The 18,146-nt window shown below is 54.4% G+C and overlaps 2 protein-coding genes across 5 annotated transcripts in view; one reads left to right on the top strand and one right to left on the bottom strand.

The window, feature by feature from the left end:
• Positions 1-15,208, top strand: part of NHSL3 (NHS like 3) — a 34,020-nt gene extending 18,812 nt beyond the window's left edge. For 2 of the 3 annotated variants that reach the window (XM_054464247.2, XM_054464255.2), the window contains exons 2-7: positions 8,026-8,196; positions 8,298-8,353; positions 8,890-9,013; positions 9,907-10,020; positions 10,114-12,675; positions 13,105-15,208. In XM_054464247.2, coding sequence (XP_054320222.1) covers positions 8,026-8,196; positions 8,298-8,353; positions 8,890-9,013; positions 9,907-10,020; positions 10,114-12,675; positions 13,105-13,127 — 3,050 coding nt within the window. In that variant the 3' untranslated portion in view covers positions 13,128-15,208. Of the gene's footprint in view, positions 1-5,853; positions 6,060-8,025; positions 8,197-8,297; positions 8,354-8,889; positions 9,014-9,906; positions 10,021-10,113; positions 12,676-13,104 lie in introns of those variants that run through there. The other variant, XM_063657633.1, reaches the window with a different exon arrangement.
• A 705-nt stretch (positions 15,209-15,913) lies between these two features.
• The window catches only part of YARS1 (tyrosyl-tRNA synthetase 1), a 40,288-nt gene continuing 38,055 nt past the window's right edge, over positions 15,914-18,146 (bottom strand). For both annotated transcript variants that reach the window (XM_054464268.2, XM_063657638.1), the window contains one exon: positions 15,914-16,325. In XM_054464268.2, coding sequence (XP_054320243.1) covers positions 16,215-16,325 — 111 coding nt within the window. In that variant the 3' untranslated portion in view covers positions 15,914-16,214. The remainder of the gene's footprint in view (positions 16,326-18,146) is intronic.

Raw genomic sequence — 18,146 nt, 5'->3', positions numbered from 1 at the left:
CTGGACAGCTGTGCCCTCCCCCCTCATTCCTCTCCCCTGAGTCAGGCCTGCCTGGCTGTGGGCGTGCCACCACCCCCGCCCCTTGCTCTGGAATGGGGCAGGTTGAGGCCTCACCCCATGGAGGATGTTGCCAAGACAGTGCGTGCGCATGCGCGTGGCCTTGAGCTGCAGGGGCTCCCTCCCCGATTCTTCCCTTTCCCCAGGCTTAGGAAAGCCTCTGAGTAGGGGCTACACACACCTGTTTTTCTGTACACACGCCCCTTGGCAGGCCCTGTGTGGGTCTGTGTGGTCGCTCATGGGTGAGGAAGGCAGGGACTAGGGTGGCTTAGGTGTGCTTTAGGGGTGTGTGTGTTTTTTTTTTGTTTTGTTTGAGACGGAGTCTCTGTCACCCAGGCTGGAGTGCAATGGCGTGGTCTCGGCTCACTGCAACCTTCGCCTCCCGGGTTCAAGTGATTCTCCCGCCTCAGCTTCCTGAGTAGCCGGGATTACAGGAGCTCGACACCATGCCCGGCTAATTTTTGTATTTTTGGTAGAGACGGGGTTTCACTGTGTTGGCCAGGCTGGTCTTGAACTCCTGACCTCACGATCCGCCTGCCTTGGCCTCCCAAAGTACTGGGATTACAGGCGTGAGCCACTGCACCGGGCCATGTGGGTGTGGTTTTGAGAGTGCCCACCTGTGGAGGTGGCCCCAGTGGAACGCTGCCTGCTGCCTGAGTCTCTGCCCTGGTAAACTGTCTCTGAGTTGAGGAGCCCGCAAGTGTGCTTCCCGGTGTGCCCTGCGTGCTGGGGGCGTGGCCACCAGGAGCAAGGTGTCTTCTCAGATCCAGGAAGCCTCCTCCCCCAGGCATGTTGGGGATGGGGGTGCGGTATGGGATGCTTCCCTCATGGCTTCAGCCCTAGGCTGCACCTCTGGACTGCCAGGGCAGAAAGCCCTGGAACAAGGACTCTTAAGTGTGGCTGTGGGCAAGGTCTTTCCACTCTCTGGACCTCAGTTTCTTTCTGAAGTACCCCTCCCAGTCACCTGAGACTCAGGTTGCTGAGCCCCTCCCCAAGCGAGCCACAGGTATATAGCTCTGGGGTGACTCGGAGAGGCTGCGGGCTCTGACTTGGGTGGGGAGGGGCAGGGGTGTTGCTGGGGCAACCAGATGTTATCAAGTGTAAGCCCTTGGATCTCTGGGAATTTGCAGCTGTGGCCCTGACTGCCAGCTGTGGGCCTGGGACCTTGATGAGCTGATGTTCCTCCACCCCCATCTTGGCAGGAGCTCAGCCCTTAAGTTTCCCTGGTTAGAGGGTAGCTGAAGATGACTGTCCTATGTGGTGAAAGGCTCCAGTTTTAGAGCCAGCCAGAGTTCGGGAGGTCACTTAGCTCTCTGAGCCTCACAGGCCCATGATCAATTACTAGGAAAGTACCTTCCAGTACCTGCCTCGAAGAACTTTTGTAAGATCCATGAGGACAGAGACTACGTTTTGCCTTTCACCACGACCTGGCATGGTGCCTGGCATGAATTAATCACCCTGCAAATGTCGGTCTACTGGTCTTTTCTGTTTGTGTGAGACTGATAAGAAGGGTGGGTGGGTGGATCTGGCCTAAGAGGGGAAGAGTGGGGACAGTAGGTGGTCGAGAAATCTCCAATTTGTAGGGATGATGGGGTCCCATGACCCTTTTTCAGAGGGGAGATCAGGTCTGTAGCTGGCACAGTGCACAGAACATGGCTTTTGGATTCAAGTTGTTCTGAGTGAGAATACTGCTTTGCCATTTGTACCATGGAGGCCAGAGAGGGCAGCTTTATAATGCTTGCTCCCTCTGGTTTCCATTTCCTCATCCATAAAATGGGAATAAAAGTGTCTACTTCTTAGGATTGTTGTTTAGATCTCATTGATTTGTTGATGTGACTATTCAGCTCCACAGATGTTTGTTCTCTGGAGAGCAAGACCTCAGCTTGTACTTGAGTAGTCTCCAAGAGGCCAGTGCTAGGGTGGCAGCAACTGGGGAGGGAACTGCAGGGGGGTCGTGTTGCTTGGGAGCCTCTGTGAATTTTTAGTTCCCTAGGGACTCAGAGAGAAAAATGCTATGACAGAGGGGTGTCCTTATGCACGGCTGGTGGGATACTGCACAGATACATATATATATAGTTCACAGACTCTCTTTCATAGTCTCTGCTATGTTTTTTAGAGTTATCAGGGGAATCTTTTTTTTTTTAGCTTTATTTTTATATATTTACTTTTTTTTTTTTAGAGACAGGGACTTACTGTGTTGCCCAGGCTGTAGTGCAGTGGTACAATTATAGCTCACTGTAACCTCGAACTCCTGGGCTCAAGCCCAGCCTCCCAGGAAATCTTTTATTTTATTTTTTTTGAGACGGAATTTTTTTGCTCTCTTGCCCAGGCTGGAATGCAATGGCTGCGATCTTGGCTCACAGCAATCTCTGCCTCCTGGATTCAAGCGATTCTCCTGCCTCAGCCTCCCGAGTAGCTGGGATTACAGGCACCTGCTACCACACCCGGCTAATTTTTTTTTTCCCCCAGATGGGAGTCTTGCTCTGTCACCCAGGTTGAGTGCAGTGGCATGATCTCAGCTTACTGCAACCTCTGCCTCCTGGGTTCAAGCAATTCTCCTGCCTCAGCCTCCCAAGTAGCTGGGATTACAGGCGCCTGCCACCGCACCTTGCTAATTTTTGTATTTTTAGTAGAGACGGGCTTTCACCATATTGACCAGGCTGGTCTCAAACTCCTGACCTTGTGATCCACCCACCTTGGCCTCCCAAAGTGCTGGGATTACAGGTGTGAGCCACCACGGCCGGCCTTTGTGTATTTTTTTTTAGTAGAGACGAGGTTTCACCATGTTGGCCAGGCTAGTCTCGAACTCGAACTCTTTTTTTTTTTTGAGACGGAGTTTCACTCTTCTTGCCCAGGCTGGAGTGCAATGGCGCGGTCTTGGCTCACCGCAACCTCCACCTCCTGGGTTCAAGTGATTCTCCTGCCTCAGCCTCCCCAGTAGCTGGGATTCGCCCGGCTAATTTTGTATTTTTAGTAGAGAGGGGGTTTCTCCATGTTGGTCGGGCTGGTCTCGAACTCCCGACCTCAAGTGATCCGCCCACCTCGGCCTCCCAAAGTGCTGGGATTACAGGAGTGGGCCACCACGCCTGGCCCGGTCTTGAGCTCTTGACCTCAGGTGATCTGCCCACCTCAGTCTCTCAAAGTGCTAGGATTACAGGTGTGAGCCACAGTGCTAGCCTGGAATTTTTTTTTTTTTTTTTTTTGAGACGGAGTCTCTCTGTGTCACCCAGGCTGGAGTGCAATGGCGCAATCTCAGCTCACTGCAACTTCTGCCTCCTGGGTTTGAGCAATTCTCTCACCTCTGCCTCCTGAGTAGCTAGGACTACAGGTACACACCACCACCACGCCCGGCTCATTTTTGTGTTTTTAGGTTTCACCATGTTGGTCAGGCTGGTCTTGAACTCCTGACCTCAAGTGATCCACCTGCCTCAGCCTCCCAAAGTGCTGGGATTACAGGCGTGAGCCACCGTGCACGGCCGGAATATTTTTTTAACAGTGTCACTACCCAGCTGAAACCCTCAAGACCTATGGGGCCCAGCCTGACCTGGGGCCTGCTCTCCTCTGATTCTGTCTCCTACCATTCTTTCCATTGCTCAGTCCTCCAGCCATACTGGCCTCCTCTCCCCTGAAATCCACCACTCCTGCCTCAAGGCCTTTCCACTTGCTGTAGCCTGTCTAGAAGACTCTTCCCCAGGTACCTGCCCTGACTGGCTCCTCAGTATTCAAGTCTCAGTTCCAATGTCCTTTTCTGTTTATTTTATTTTATTTATTTTTGAGGCAGAGTCTCACTCTTGCCCAGACTGGAATGCAGTGGCGGGATCTCAGCTTACTGCAACCTCTGCCTCCTGGGTTCAAGCGATTCTCCTGCCTCAGCCTCCCGAGTAGCTGGAATTACAGGTGTGCACCACCACGCCCTGCTCATTTTTTTGTACTTTTAATAGAGACAGGTTTCACCATGTTGGCCAGGCTGGTCTCAAACTCCTGACCTCAGGTGATCTGCCCGCCTCGGCCTCCCAAAGTGCTGGGATTACAGGCGTGAGCCACCACGCCTGGCTGATTTTATTTTTTAAAGATGCCTGTCACCCAGGCTGGAGTGCAGTGGCTCAAACATGGCTCACTGCAGCCCCAACCTCCCAGGCTCAAGCAATCCTCCTGTCTTAGCCCCCCAATAGCTGGGACCACACGTGTGTGTCACCACGCCTGGGTAATTTTCAAAGTTTTTTGTAGAGATAGGATCTTGCCTTGTTGCCCAGGCTGATCTTGAATTCCTGACCACAAGCCATCTTCCTGCTTCGGCCTCCCATAGTGCTGGGATTATAGGTGTGAGCCACCATGCCCAGCCTATTCTTTTCTTAGAGGGGCTTTTCTTGACAACCTAACTAAACCACTCTCCCCGCCCCCCGGCCCCACCAAACCTTCCTGTCACATCTCTGGAGTCTTCACTACCCAAAATTACATTGCTAGTTTACCTCATCCATGTATGCATCAAATATTTTTTGAACTCAACTCATAACATGTTCCAGGCACTGATATCGCCTCTGGGGATAAACTGGTGAACAAGATAAAGTTCTTCTCCATTAACTATAGTCCCTAGTACTAGGTTAACACATGTTTGCTGATCAAATGGATGGATACAACCATCTTGTTTTTTTCTTTTTCTTTTTGAAATGGAGTCTTGCTCTGTCATCCAGGCTGGAGTGCAGTGGTGGGATCTGGGCTCACTGCAATCTTCGGCTCCCGGGTTCAAGAGATTCTCCTGCCTCAGCCTCCTGAGTAGCTGAGATTACAGGCATGCACCACCACACCAAGCTAATTTTTAATTTTAGTAGAGACAGGGTTTCACCATGTTGGGCCAGGCTGATCTCGAACTCCTGACATCAAGTGATCTGCCCGCCTTGGCTTCCCAAAATGCTGGGATTACAGGCATGAGCCACAGCAATCTTAAAAAGAGGAGGTATTGGCCTTGTTTTCATTATGAGATCGTGACTTGTGTGATGGAGCTGGATTTGAACCTGGACCTGACTTCCTTTCCAGTACTTCTCCACCTCACCTCCTTTTTTATTGCCTTCACCCATGGGCTGTTTCTTGGCTAATTCTGTTCTCCCTGCCTGGTGATCCAGGACAGAATCACTGACAGCGTGGGGCCAATGTGAAGAATTCCAGGCTAGGGGAGAAGGAGGTCTGCTTTGAAGTCTAGCCTCTGCAAGATTAAGTGTGATCTTGGAGAGTTCACTGTGTTTCTCTGGGCTTCTGATGTCACATTGCCGAAGTAGGAAGAAAGTCCTTTGGAAAGTGTGGGGCTGAACCTACGTATGAGCGGCTGTACCGCCAGCCACTGTGGGTCTGCTCTGGGCATCTCCCTGACTTCCCAGGACTGTGTCCTGGGACTGGCCCCTGCCCCTCTGGGGGCCTCTGCCCACAGCCTTGCCATCCCACTAGCAGCTCTGGGCTCCTGCCTGGCTGCTGCAGGCTCTGAGCTCTTTCCCCAGGGAATTACACTAGCCAGCCAGGAGGCTTGCAGGTGGGCACCCTGCCAAGTCTAGTCTGGTGGCCCCTCCACCCACCATCTGGCAGCTGGGACCCCTGCCTTAACTCTGGACTTGGGGGCAGGGTGAGTGATCTGCTACTGGATTGAGTAGCTTCGGTCCTCCTAATCATACTCTGCTGGAGCAGAGCACCCACGGACTCCTGGCCTCAGTTTCCTTTCTGTGCCCCTGCACCCCCATTTAAGGGGCGGGATCGGCAGATGGGCGGGATCAGTGGCGAAGGTGGGAGGAGGACCTGGAGAGCAGCCCCTCCCCCTCCTCTGTCTGGAGCCGGTGCTCTGCGGCGGGGCAGGAGGGCTCGCATCCCTATAGTGCTGGGTTACAGTGAAGGCACGCCCCGCGCTCTGCTCTGGAGAGGCAGAGTGGGATAGGCAACGTCCCGAGTGGCGCCCGCAGTCATGGTGGTGTTCGTGGGCCACCACCTCCCGGCGCTCTTAGGGCTGTTTAAGAAGAAGGGTGAGTGGGTGTGGCTTGGGGGGAGGGGAGGGATGCTCGATGCCTCCCTTTGCCAGACCCTTATGTAGAATGAGGGATCAAGGCTGGGCAAGAGTAATGGGGTGGGGGTTGGGGGCTGGGGGCTGATAATGAGGCCAGAATCTCCCGTCCGGCTGTGCTTTTGTCCAGCCGCTTTGTTGCTGCCTTTGTCTGGGCCCTGCTCGTGGCTTGGGAGGATGGATCCAGGTGTCTCTGACCTCGAAGCCTACAGCCCTCCCGTGAGACTTGCCTCCCTGCCGGGGTACCCACACTTTACTGGGTACAGCCTCCCAGTCAGGATGTACTAGCCTTTCCTAGTGTGCCAGGGAGGATGGGACATGGGCAGCCCAGAAGAGAGGAGAGTAGTACTACTGGAAGTTGGGGAGCCTGCTCAGTGAAATCCTGTTTAGAGGCCTGGGAATGGAGAAGTTTTGGAGGGAGGGGCCTGTTCCTCCTTCCTTCTCCTAGGAATTGGGCTTTCAGACCTGTATTAAGACATAGCGACAAGAGTTTATTGGACTTTTGAGGATTGGGGGCCCCCAGTCTGAGTGTGATCCAGGAGTCCCTTCTGAGAACCTGGAGTTGAGTCCAGGGTCTGTCTGACTCCTATTGCTGGCTGACTTTAGGCAAGGCCTTGCCCCTTTGAACGGCTTCCCCACTTGTAAAATCTGGGGATCTCGGGCACTGTTCTGGTTGGATCTGTTGGGGGCCTCCTAGCTTTGACCTGTGGGATTCCTGCAGACTCCCTAGGGCAGGAGCTCTGGCTGTTGATGAATGGGCTGAGGGAGGAGGAAAGGCAGGTTTCTGAACTGAAGACCCTGCTCCTGGAGCATGGCCCTTTAAAGGGCTTGTTTTGTTCCTGTCCCTTTATAAGGTGTTACCAAGGTCACATGACCCTTCCAGCGCTTTTGCTTATGTTGTGGGTTTCATTTAAAGGGGGGCTGGGGCTGCAAAGTGCTGACACAGCCCCCCATCCCCAGGATTAGATGGCCAGCCCCTCCACAGGCGGGGCTTGTAACAGGATCCTTTGTAATGGATCCCTGGCTCTCTGCAACAGGGGCCAGGGCCAGGGCCAGGGCCTCCGGGAGAGGGGGATACCTGGGACTATTTCCCCAAGAGAGACTGGAGCTCCCTTGGGCGGGTGGAGAGGCCTGGGTCTTTCTTCTCCCCTGCCCTGCCTATCCTTCCACTAAGGGGCAGCCACATGGGTGAGTAGGAGACCCAGGAGGCCATCTCCCTGGTCTGCATCCCCCCTAGGATTTTCTGGGAATCTGGCTGTAACTCATGCCAGCTCCCACTCCTTCCTGATTTCCCATGGTATCTTCTTCCTGGACCTCAGTCAAGTGGTGGCATGAAAAGAGTGGTTTGTTTTCCTGTGAAGTGGGGTTTTGGGTATGGAGGCGAGAGCAATGTATTTGCTATGGGCTATGTGTATACTCGGGATGTCTTTTGTGGGGCCCTGAGTGACGTGTGAGTACACAGTCGTGTGTATACTTGGTTACTGTTTGTGTATATACAGAGCAGGGACTGTGGGTGTTGTGTGTTTACATGCGGGCTGGGTGTGCTCGGTGTGTGTACCTGTATGTGTTTGTACTCTGATGCCCTTTGTTTATATACATGAATGACATCTGTGGGTGCTGTGTACATACACAGTAGACCTGTGTACCTGTGTGCCCTGTGTGTGGTGCCTCGTATGGGGCCCTTTGTGTGGTGTGGGTACTCAGATTTCTGTACACTTGGGTGTAGTTTGTGTATATGGGGGCTGTGTGTGTTGAGTGTTTACTCCAGAACCGTGGGTTATGTGTCCAGACTCGGGGAAGGGGGCATTGCTTATATATGCAAGGGCCTTGTGTAGTCTGGGGACCATGAGTGCTCTTGCCGTGGGACCTGTGCACCTGCAGGGCCCAGATGCCTTTGCCTCATTTCCCTTCCTCCTCCCTCCTACTAGGCTCTGCCAAGGCTGAGAATGACAAACGTCTAAGTGTAGGGCCCGGCCAGGGGCCAGGGTCTGCAGTGGATGAGCACCAGGACAACGTCTTCTTTCCCAGTGGGCGACCCCCCCACCTGGAAGAGCTGCACACTCAGGCCCAGGAGGGGCTCCGCTCCCTACAACACCAAGGTAAGCTTCCTCTCCACTCCCCTCCCCTCTCCTTCCAGTGCTGCACTGTCAGCTCTCAAGGTCAGGGGCCTAACCCAACAAACCCTTCTGGTGTCTTCCAGAGAAACAGAAACTGAACAAGGGTGGCTGGGACCATGGAGACACCCAGAGTATCCAGGTGAGCCCTGCCTCCAGCTCAGTCCTGACTCTTCTCTACCTGCTTGACCCCTGGCAAGGATGTCTTGGAACATTTCTGGGTCTCAGTTTCTTTATCACAAAGGGCTACACGAAATGACCCCTGAGGGCCAGTCCAGGGTTGCTCAGTGCTAGGTGATGCTGGAGGGGATCTGTGACTCAAAAGTTCGAGTGGGAGGCTGGGCGAGGTGGCTTACACCTGTAACCCCAAGCACTTTGGAACGCCGAGGTGGGCAGATCACTTGAGGTCAGGATTTCAAGACCAGCCTGGCCAAAGTGGTGAAACCCTGTCTCTACCAAAAATACAAAAATTAGCCAGGCATGGTGGGAGGTACCTATAATCCCAGCTGCTTGAGAGGCTGAGGCAGGATAATCGCTTGAACTTGGGAGGCGGAGGTTGCGGTGAGCCAAGATTTCGCTACTGCACTCCAGCCTGAGCTGGATTTGTCTCAAAAAAAAAAGTTCCAATGGGGAGCCTTGAGGAGGCAGCCCCACCCAGATCTCCTTCTACCCTGATAGTCCTCCCGGACGGGGCCGGATGAAGACAACATCTCCTTCTGCAGCCAGACCACATCCTACGTGGCTGAGAGCTCCACAGCAGAGGACGCGCTCTCCATCCGCTCGGAGATGATCCAGCGCAAAGGTGGATTCATGGGCAGGGGAGAGGGACGGTGGGCACCATTGGGTCCCAGCATCTGTAGCTTCTTTTCCTCCTTATCCAGTGTTTTGCCAGGCTCTCTGATTCAATGAATTCGGGAAACATGGTACCCTGTGTCCTCTTGCACGTTCATGATACACACTAACTATAAAGCAGTTAAGAGTTAGAAAATCTTGGCGGCCGGGTGCGGTGGCTCACGCCTGTAATCCCAGCACTTTGGGAGGTCGAGGTGGGCAGGTCACGACGTCAGGAGATCCAGACCATCCTGGCTAACACGGTGAAACCCCGTCTCTACTAAAAATACAAAAAATTAGCCTTGCCTGGTGGCGGGTGCCTGTAGTCCCAGCTACTCGGGAGGCTGAGGCAGGAGAATGGCGTGAACCTGGGAGGTGGAGCTTGCAGTGAGCCAAGATGGCGCCACTGCACTCCAGCCTGGTCAACAGTGTGAGACTCCATCTCAAAACAAAAAAAAAAAGAGTTAGAAAATCTTAACTGTTGGAGGCCTGGTGTAACTACGTGCCAGCTGTGTGACCTTGGGAAAACCCTTAACCTCTCTGAACTTCTGTTTGATGTTCTATAAAAATGAGGATAAGTATCCTATTGGAATGAATGCCAAATGTTTAGCATGACGACTAACACATAATAATATGTTTACTAAATAATAAGCTGTCACTAAAGGGAAATTACCATCATTGACTTAGTAGCCTTCCAGAAGTCTTACAGAAAAGAACCTCTAGCTTTGTTTAACCTAGCCTTGCCCATATCTACTTGACTGTGGAAACCATTTCTCGCAGAGCTCTTATTACAAAAGTAGTGCCCTGCAGAATGTGCCCTGAGTCCTTTGCTCTAACAGTTTTTCTCCTACGACTGGCCCCCAGGTTCCACCTTCCGACCCCATGACTCATTTCCCAAATCTGGAAAGTCAGGGCGGCGTCGGCGGGAGCGGCGGAGCACTGTGCTGGGACTCCCGCAGCATGTGCAGAAGGAGCTTGGTGAGGCCTGGGTTAGGAGGGCAGTGGTGGGGTGGGTGGGGAGCCTTGGTCATCCCCTCTCTGCTGACCCGACCTCCTCCCTGTCCCTTCCAGGCCTGCGGAATGAGCGTGAGGCACCAGGCACACCCCGGGCTCCTGGTGCACGGGATGCTGTACGCATCCCCACAGTGGACGGCCGCCCCCGAGGCACCTCAGGGATGGGGGCCCGGGTGTCCCTGCAGGCGCTGGAGGCGGAGGCGGAGGCTGGCGCTGAGACAGAGGCCATGCTGCAGCGCCACATTGACCGCATCTACCGGGATGACACCTTTGTTGGCCGGTCCACGGGCGCCCGGCCCACACCATTGACCCGGCCCATGTCCCTAGCAGTGCCTGGATTGACAGGAGGGGCAGGGCCTGCAGAGCCCCTGAGCCCGGCCATGTCCATCTCCCCACAGGCCACCTACCTGTCGAAGTTGATTCCACATGCTGTGCTGCCACCCACAGTGGACGTGGTGGCCCTGGGCCGCTGCAGCCTGCGCACACTAAGCCGCTGCAGCCTGCACTCGGCCAGCCCAGCCTCCGTCCGCTCGCTGGGGCGCTTCTCCTCCGTCTCCAGCCCACAGCCCCGCAGCCGCCACCCATCCTCCTCCAGTGACACCTGGAGCCACTCTCAATCCTCCGACACCATTGTGTCTGACGGTTCCACCCTATCCTCTAAGGGTGGCTCTGAGGGCCAGCCGGAGAGCTCTACGGCTAGCAATAGCGTGGCACCCCCTCCCCAGGGAGGCAGTGGGAGGGGCTCCCCCAGTGGGGGCAGCACTGCTGAGGCCTCAGACACACTCAGCATTCGGAGCAGTGGGCAGTTGTCTGGCCGGAGTGTGTCCCTACGTAAGCTGAAGCGGCCTCCACCCCCTCCCCGCCGGACCCACTCCCTCCATCAGCGGGGCTTAGCAGTGCCTGATGGGCGTTTAGGGTTGCCCCCTAAGCCTGAGCGTAAGCAGCAGCCCCAGCTGCCTCGGCCACCCACCACTGGTGGCTCAGAAGGGGTGGGGGCAGCACCCTGTCCACCCAACCCAGCCAACAGCTGGGTACCTGGCTTGTCTCCGGGTGGTTCCCGGCGCCCCCCACGCTCCCCAGAACGGACACTTTCGCCCTCCAGTGGATACTCGAGCCAAAGTGGTACTCCCACCCTCCCTCCCAAGGGCCTGGCAGGTCCCCCTGCTTCCCCAGGCAAGGCCCAGCCCCCTAAACCAGAGCGTGTCACGTCCCTTCGCTCCCCTGGGGCCTCCGTCTCCTCTTCCCTCACGTCTTTATGTTCCTCCTCCTCTGACCCAGCCCCCTCAGACCGCTCTGGGCCACAGATGTTGATCCCTCTGGGTGACAGGTTTGTCATACCTCCTCACCCCAAGGTGCCTGCCCCCTTCTCCCCACCTCCCTCCAAGCCCAGGAGCCCTAACCCAGCTGCCCCTGCTCTAGCCACCCCTGCTGTGGTTCCTGGGCCTGTTTCTACCACTGATGCCAATCCTCAGTCCCCTCCCACTCCCCAGACAACCTTGACTCCACTGCAGGAGTCTCCTGTCATCTCCAAAGACCAGTCACCCCCACCATCCCCACCCCCATCTTATCATCCACCCCCACCACCCACTAAGAAGCCAGAGGTGGTTGTGGAGGCACCATCTGCCCCAGATACTGCTGAGGAGCCCCTCCAAGATCCCAACTGGCCCCCGCCCCCACCCCCTGCCCCTGAGGAGCAGGACCTGTCCATGGCTGACTTCCCCCCACCAGAGGAGGCCTTTTTCTCTGTGGCCAGCCCTGAGCCTGCAGGCCCTTTAGGCTCCCCAGAGCTTGTCAGCTCCCCAGCTGCTTTGTCCTCCTCAGCTACTGCTTTGCAGATTCAGCCCCTGGGTAGCCCAGACCCTCCTCCAGCTCCGCCAGCCCTAGCTCCTGCTAGTTCCGCCCCAGGGCATGTGGCCAAGCTCCCTCAGAAGGAACCGGTGGCCTGTAGCAAGGGCAGCGGGCCTCCCAGGGAGGACATAGGTGTGCCGCTGGTCACGCCCTCGCTCCTGCAGATGGTGCGGCTACGCTCCGTGGGTGCTCCAGGAGGGGCTCCCACCCCAGCACTGGGGCCATCGGCCCCCCAGAAACCACTACGAAGGGCCCTGTCAGGGCGGGCCAGCCCAGTGCCTGCCCCCTCCTCAGGGCTCCATGCTGCCGTCCGACTCAAGGCCTGCAGCCTGGCTGCCAGCGAAGGCCTCTCAAGTGCCCAGCCCAATAGACCGCCTGAGGCAGAGCCACGGCCTCCCCAGTCCCCTGCCTCAACGGCCAGCTTCATTTTCTGCAAGGGCACTAGGAAGCTGCAGCTGGAGCGGCCCGTGTCCCCTGAGACCCAGGCTGACCTCCAGCGGAATCTGGTGGCAGAACTCCGGAGCATCTCAGAGCAGCGGCCACCCCAAGCCCCAAAGAAGTCACCTAAGGCTCCCCCGCCTGTGGCCCGCAAGCCATCTGTGGGAGTCCCCCCACCCGCCTCCCCCAGTTACCCTCGAGCTGAGCCCCTTACTGCTCCTCCCACCAATGGGCTCCCTCACACCCCGGACAGGACTAAGAGGGAGCTGGCGGAGAATGGAGGTGTCCTGCAGCTGGTGGGCCCAGAGGAGAAGATGGGCCTCCCAGGCTCAGGTACAGTGGGCAGTGCTAGGGTGAGGTTCCGTTGCTGATGATGAGAAGTAGGAATCTGAAGTCCCGCCATGGGGGATTTGCTCTTGGATCTTTAATTTTTCTGGTCTGAGAATGCCTGGGAAGGGCAAGCTGGGAAGGCCCTTGCTGGGCCCCAGAGGAGGAGAATGGTGTGTGAGTGTCAGGCCTACTGTGTTTGAATTCCAACTTTGCCTCTTTCCCTACCCTTCCTAGCTACATTGTAAAGTGTGGGGCAGTGACACCTACATTATAGTGTTGGAACATTTGTAGGGTGTCCAGCCCAGTGCTGCAGGCATGGTCAGTAAGTCAAAGGGGTAAGAAGGTTGGGTGACGGTGTGCCTTGTTGGGCTCCTACTGCCAGAACCAAGCCAGGAGGCCCCTTGCTAAGTGTCCCTTATTTTTCTCCTCCAGACTCACAGAAAGAGCTGGCCTGACCACCAGGCACCTCACTGGCACTGCTGACCCATCCCAGAAACACAATCTCAGGGACCCGAGCAGCTCCAAGGACGAGAGGATACAGCAGACACAACCTAATAGAGAGGGCGCCTGCAGCCTTAACCTCCACGGCCTTCGATACTTATGCAAGCCTGGTGTTGCTCCTGTCCTCCGAATCATCCCGCGCTCATGCCTTTTCCCGAATGGGTTCACCTCCGGCAGTTGCCGCTTCAGTCTTGGCCTTAGCCTCATCTTGAAGGAGGTAGCTGGCAGGAGAGGGTGGCTGCGCCCCCTGCTGGCCCTGAGGCCGCAGAGTTGGGAGCAGGACACCTCACCTGAGTTTAATTTTTTTTTCATGTCCAAACCATGCACATACTATAGTCCAGAATCAAAGCACTTTTGAAAAGTGGCTGCATGGCCATCCTCCAGGGCCCAGGAAGTTGCATTCCAAGGGCCTGTTTACATGGCAGCAGAATCCATCCCTGGCAGTCAGCCCATAGCTTGGGACCAGTCTGTGCCCTCCTGCCCAATCCAGTTTACTCCTCTTGGTTCCTGAAGGTGGCCAAGTCATTGTGTTCCCACAGGCTTCTTTAGGCTGGGGGCAGGGGTGGGGCTGTGGAATTCCAAAGCACAAAAGGTGCAGAGGGGATTGGCCTTCCTGTGCCTCAACTCACCAACCACCCTCCTGCCTTCCAGTTCTGCCAGGTGCTCCATGCTGGGGACAAGTAGGAGACTGCCAGGGCCCAAAGAAATGGGTGAGCAGTAGAGTCATCTCGGGGCACTTGGCATTGTCAAGCACCTGCCCCTTGCCTCCTTGACCACACTGGGGTGGGTGGGCCCCCAGCACTTCAGAGGCAGGAGCCTTTGGGCTGAGCAAGCACTGAGGAGGTGGATGGATGGGAGCATCTGGAGGGGGAGAGCTTCCTTGAGCAGTGGGCCCAGGCCTGGCCCTCCACACTTCATTCTCTGACCTTTCTCTCTACTCGTTTCGGTGCATGTCCTTTCTGCAGCTGCCTTTCAGCACAGGTGGTTCCACTGGGGGCGGCTAACACTGAGTGACAAGGATGGGAAGCCACAGGTGCATTTTACTCAAGTCTTCCCTAGTCAGTGAGGGGCACCCAGTGCTCCTAGGGCAGGCTGGGTGGTGGTCCCCTAGGTATCAGCCTCTCTCACTGCACTCTCCGGGAATGTTAACCTATTTTCAGCCTGTGCCACCTGTCTAGGCAAGCTGGCTTCCCCATTGGCTCCTGTGGGTCCACAGCAGCGTGGCTGCCCCCCAGGGCCACCCCTTCTTTCTTGATCCTCTTTCCTTAACAGTGACTTGGGCTTGAGTCTGGCAAGGAACCTTGCTTTTAGCTTCGCCACCAAGGAGAGAGGTTGACATGACCTCCCCGCCCCCTCACCAAGGCTGGGAACAGAGGGGATGTGGTGAGAGCCAGGTTCCTCTGGCCCTCTCCAGGGTGTTTTCCACTAGTCACTACCGTCTTCTCCTCGTAGCTAATCAATCAATATTCTTCCCTTGCCTGTGGGCAGTGGAGAGTGCTGCTGGGTGTACGCTGCACCTGCCCACTGAGTTGGGGAAAGAGGATAATAGGTGAGCACTGTTCTGCTCAGAGCTCCTGATCTACCCTACCCCCTAGGATCCAGGACTGGGTCAAAGCTGCATGAAACCAGGCCCTGGCAGCAACCTGGGAATGGCTGGAGGTGGGAGAGAACCTGACTTCTCTTTCCCTCTCCCTCCTCCAACGTTACTGGAACTCTTTATCCTGTTAGGATCTTCTGAGCTTGTTTCCCTGCTGGGTGGGACAGAGGACAAAGGAGAAGAGGGTCTAGAAGAGGCAACCCTTCTTTGTCCTCTGGGGTAAATGAGCTTGACCTAGAGTAAATGGAGAGACCAAAAGCCTCTTGATTTTTAATTTCCATAAAATGTTAGAAGTATATATATACATATATATATTTCTTTAAATTTTTGAGTCTTTGCTATGTCTAAACAAAAAATCCCTCTGCCCTGAAGCCTGAGTGAGACACATGAAGAAAACTGTGTTTCATTTAAAGGTGTTAATTAAATGATTGAAACTTGGCTGTGGCTACTGCTTCTTAATGTGGGGGAGACAGGGCAGTGGTCTGGGTCCACATTTAGAAGGGAAAATGTTTTGCCTGCTGCACACATTGGACCCAAGTATGGCCTCTTCTGCCTAGTACTGCCAAAGGGACTGTCAAGGTGTCTTGTCCATCTTATACCTCCCACCCCCTATTACAGGGTAAAGGAACCCCAGACTAGGTGAGGGGCCAGCAGCTGCCTCACATTTGTGTTCTCTCCTGAGATGGTCCAGCTCGCATCCAGACACCCTTGTTCAGACATTTTATTTGAATTTATGACAGTGATGGGGATTTGACTGAGATGCCTTATGGAGAAGTACCCCACACTCTCTGAAGACAGAATCACTCTGCCATTCATTCTGCCTGATGCTAACAACACGCAGCTGGTTTAGGGAGTGTCCCAGCCTAGCTGGATCAAGGGAAATTCCAGGAGCCCTGGGGCAGGCCCTGCCCCCCAGTGCCAAGCCTCAGAGTAAGCAGACGTTGGGAAAGTTGCCAACCACTTGGTAGACCACTAGGTTCTCTGTTTTCCCTTCCCTTTCCTTTTCAAATCCCACAGTTTCCTGTTGGGGAGAAGCTGTAATTAGCCTAGTCCAGGTACTAGATCCCAGCTAGAGGCGCAGCTGCTTGGGTAACTCCAAGAAAACCTGGGCACCAGTATTTTTCCAATTACAAGACTGTGGCATAAATTTTTAAATGAGTTATATTGAAACCAGATTTCTCCAGCTGCCAAGGGAAGAAGGTAGGGCTGGACTCCCTGCTGCGGCCCAGCCCTTGTTAGGGGTTGGTCTCTCACTGCAGCCAGACAGGATGATCCTGGGTTCTGGGGAGGGTAAGCTGCCCCTTGCTGAGTTCTGCACCGAATAAAGAGTCCAAACCCGCTGCTTCCGTGTCCTGAGAGATGTGTAAATGGGTGATGGCTGGAGCAGACTGAAGAGACAGCAGATGACTCAGTGGTGGAAGAAGGGAGGAAGATGCTGGGCTGGCTAGCTAATGTTCCCCCCTTTCAGCGATTTACAGGAAATGGAGCCCAGCTTGGTCATGAAGTTGGTTTGCTTCCACTGTGCGATGCACTCCTCAGAAATTTTAAAGTCAGCCTGGACAAGATAGATAAAAGAGATTTTAATGATGGTGGTGGGACTGCAAGAAAAAGCTTTCTTTTTTTTTTTTTTGGGGGGGGGGGCAGAGTTTTGCTCTTGTTGCCCAGGCTGGAGTGCAATGGCGTGATCTTGGCTCACCGCAACCTCTGCCTCCCAGGTTCAAGTGATTCTCCTGCCTGAGCCTCCCGAGTAGCTGGCACTACAGGCATGCACCACCACGGCCCGGCTAATTTTATACTTTTAGTAGACACGGGGTTTCTCCATGGTGGTCAGGCTGGTCTTGAACTCCCAACCTCCAGTGATCCACCTGCCTCGGCCTCGGCCTCCCAAAGTGTTGGGATTACAGGCGTGAGCCACCGCGCCCAGCCTGAAAACTCTTATATACCAGTAGGGTAAGCTGGCTCAGCTTTTCTAAGAGATGTTTGTCAAAAGCTTTCACATTCATCTTTTGACTCAAGTAAGTTCATTTCAGGGAGTTAGTTTAAGAAAATAAACCTAAGTGCAAAGGCCTATGCACCAAGACATCTGTCCCATCATTCTAACAGTGAAAAACCGAACAACCTCAATGTCTAATAAGAGTTTAGTTAGATTGCCGGACATGGTGGCTCACACTTGTAATCCCAGCATTTTGGGAGGCCGAGGTGGGCGGATCACGAGGTCAGCAGATCGAGACCATCCTGGCTAACGCAGTGAAACCCTGTCTCTACTAAAATTACAAAAAAGTAGCTGGGCGTGGTGGTGGGGTGCCTGTAGTCCCAGCTACTCAGAAGGCTGAGGCAGGAGAATCACTTGAACCTGAGAGGCGGAGGTTGCGGCGAGCCGAGATCGCGCCACCACACTCCAGCCTGGGTGACACAGTGAGACTCTGTCTCAAAAAAAAAAAAAAAAAAAAAAAGAGCTTAGTTAGATTTTGATAATTATGGTAGAATACTATACAGTGCAACCCCTCAAATTTTTTTTTTTTTTTTGAGATGGAGTTTTGCTCCTATTGCCTAGGCTGGAGTGCAATAGTGTGATCTTGGCTCACTGCAACCTCCACCTCCCAGGTTCAAGCGATTCTCCTGCCTAAGCGTCTTAAGTAGCTGGGATTACAGGCATATGCCACCGTGCCTGGCTAATTTTGTATTTTTAGTAGAGACGGGGTTTCTCCATGTTGGTCAGGCTGGTCTCGAACTCCCACCCTCAGGATCTGCCTGCCTCGGCCTCCCAAAGTGCTGGGATTACAGGTGTGAAAGAAATCACGGCCAGGAGGCTCGGCGCAGTGGCTCACACCTGTAATCCCAGCACTTTGGGAGGCCCAGGTAGGTGGATCATGAGGTCAGGAGCTTAAGACCAGCCTGGCCAACATGGTGAAACCCCATCTCTAATAAAAATACAAAAATCAGCTGGACGTGGTCGCAGGCACCTGTAATCCCAGCTACTCAGGAGGCTGAGGCAGGAGAATTGCTTGAACCTGGGAGGCAGAGGTTGCAGTGAGCTGAGATTGTGCCACTGCACTCACTCTAGCTTGGGTGACAGAGCAAGACTCCATCTTGGAAAAATAAATAAATAAATAAATAAATAAAATAAAAATCATGGCCAGGTATAGTAGCTCATGCCTATAATTCCAGTGCTTTGCAAGGCCTAGGCGGGAGAATCACTTGAGTCCAGGAGGTTTACAGGCTTGAGGTTACAGGGAGCTATGATGGCACCACTGTAATCCAGCTTGGGTGACAGAGCGAGACCCTGTTTCTAATTAATAAACATCATTTAGTATGACTTAAACTGTAAACGTATTATCACTCCAAGCATAGCAAAAGACCAGAAGGAAATAATCAC

This window comes from Pongo pygmaeus, chromosome 1, assembly GCF_028885625.2.
Source record: "Pongo pygmaeus isolate AG05252 chromosome 1, NHGRI_mPonPyg2-v2.0_pri, whole genome shotgun sequence".
NCBI classification, from domain to species: domain Eukaryota; kingdom Metazoa; phylum Chordata; class Mammalia; order Primates; family Hominidae; genus Pongo; species Pongo pygmaeus.
The sequence above is the reverse complement of the archived record's forward strand: the minus strand, read 5'-3'. Positions and strand labels throughout refer to the sequence as shown.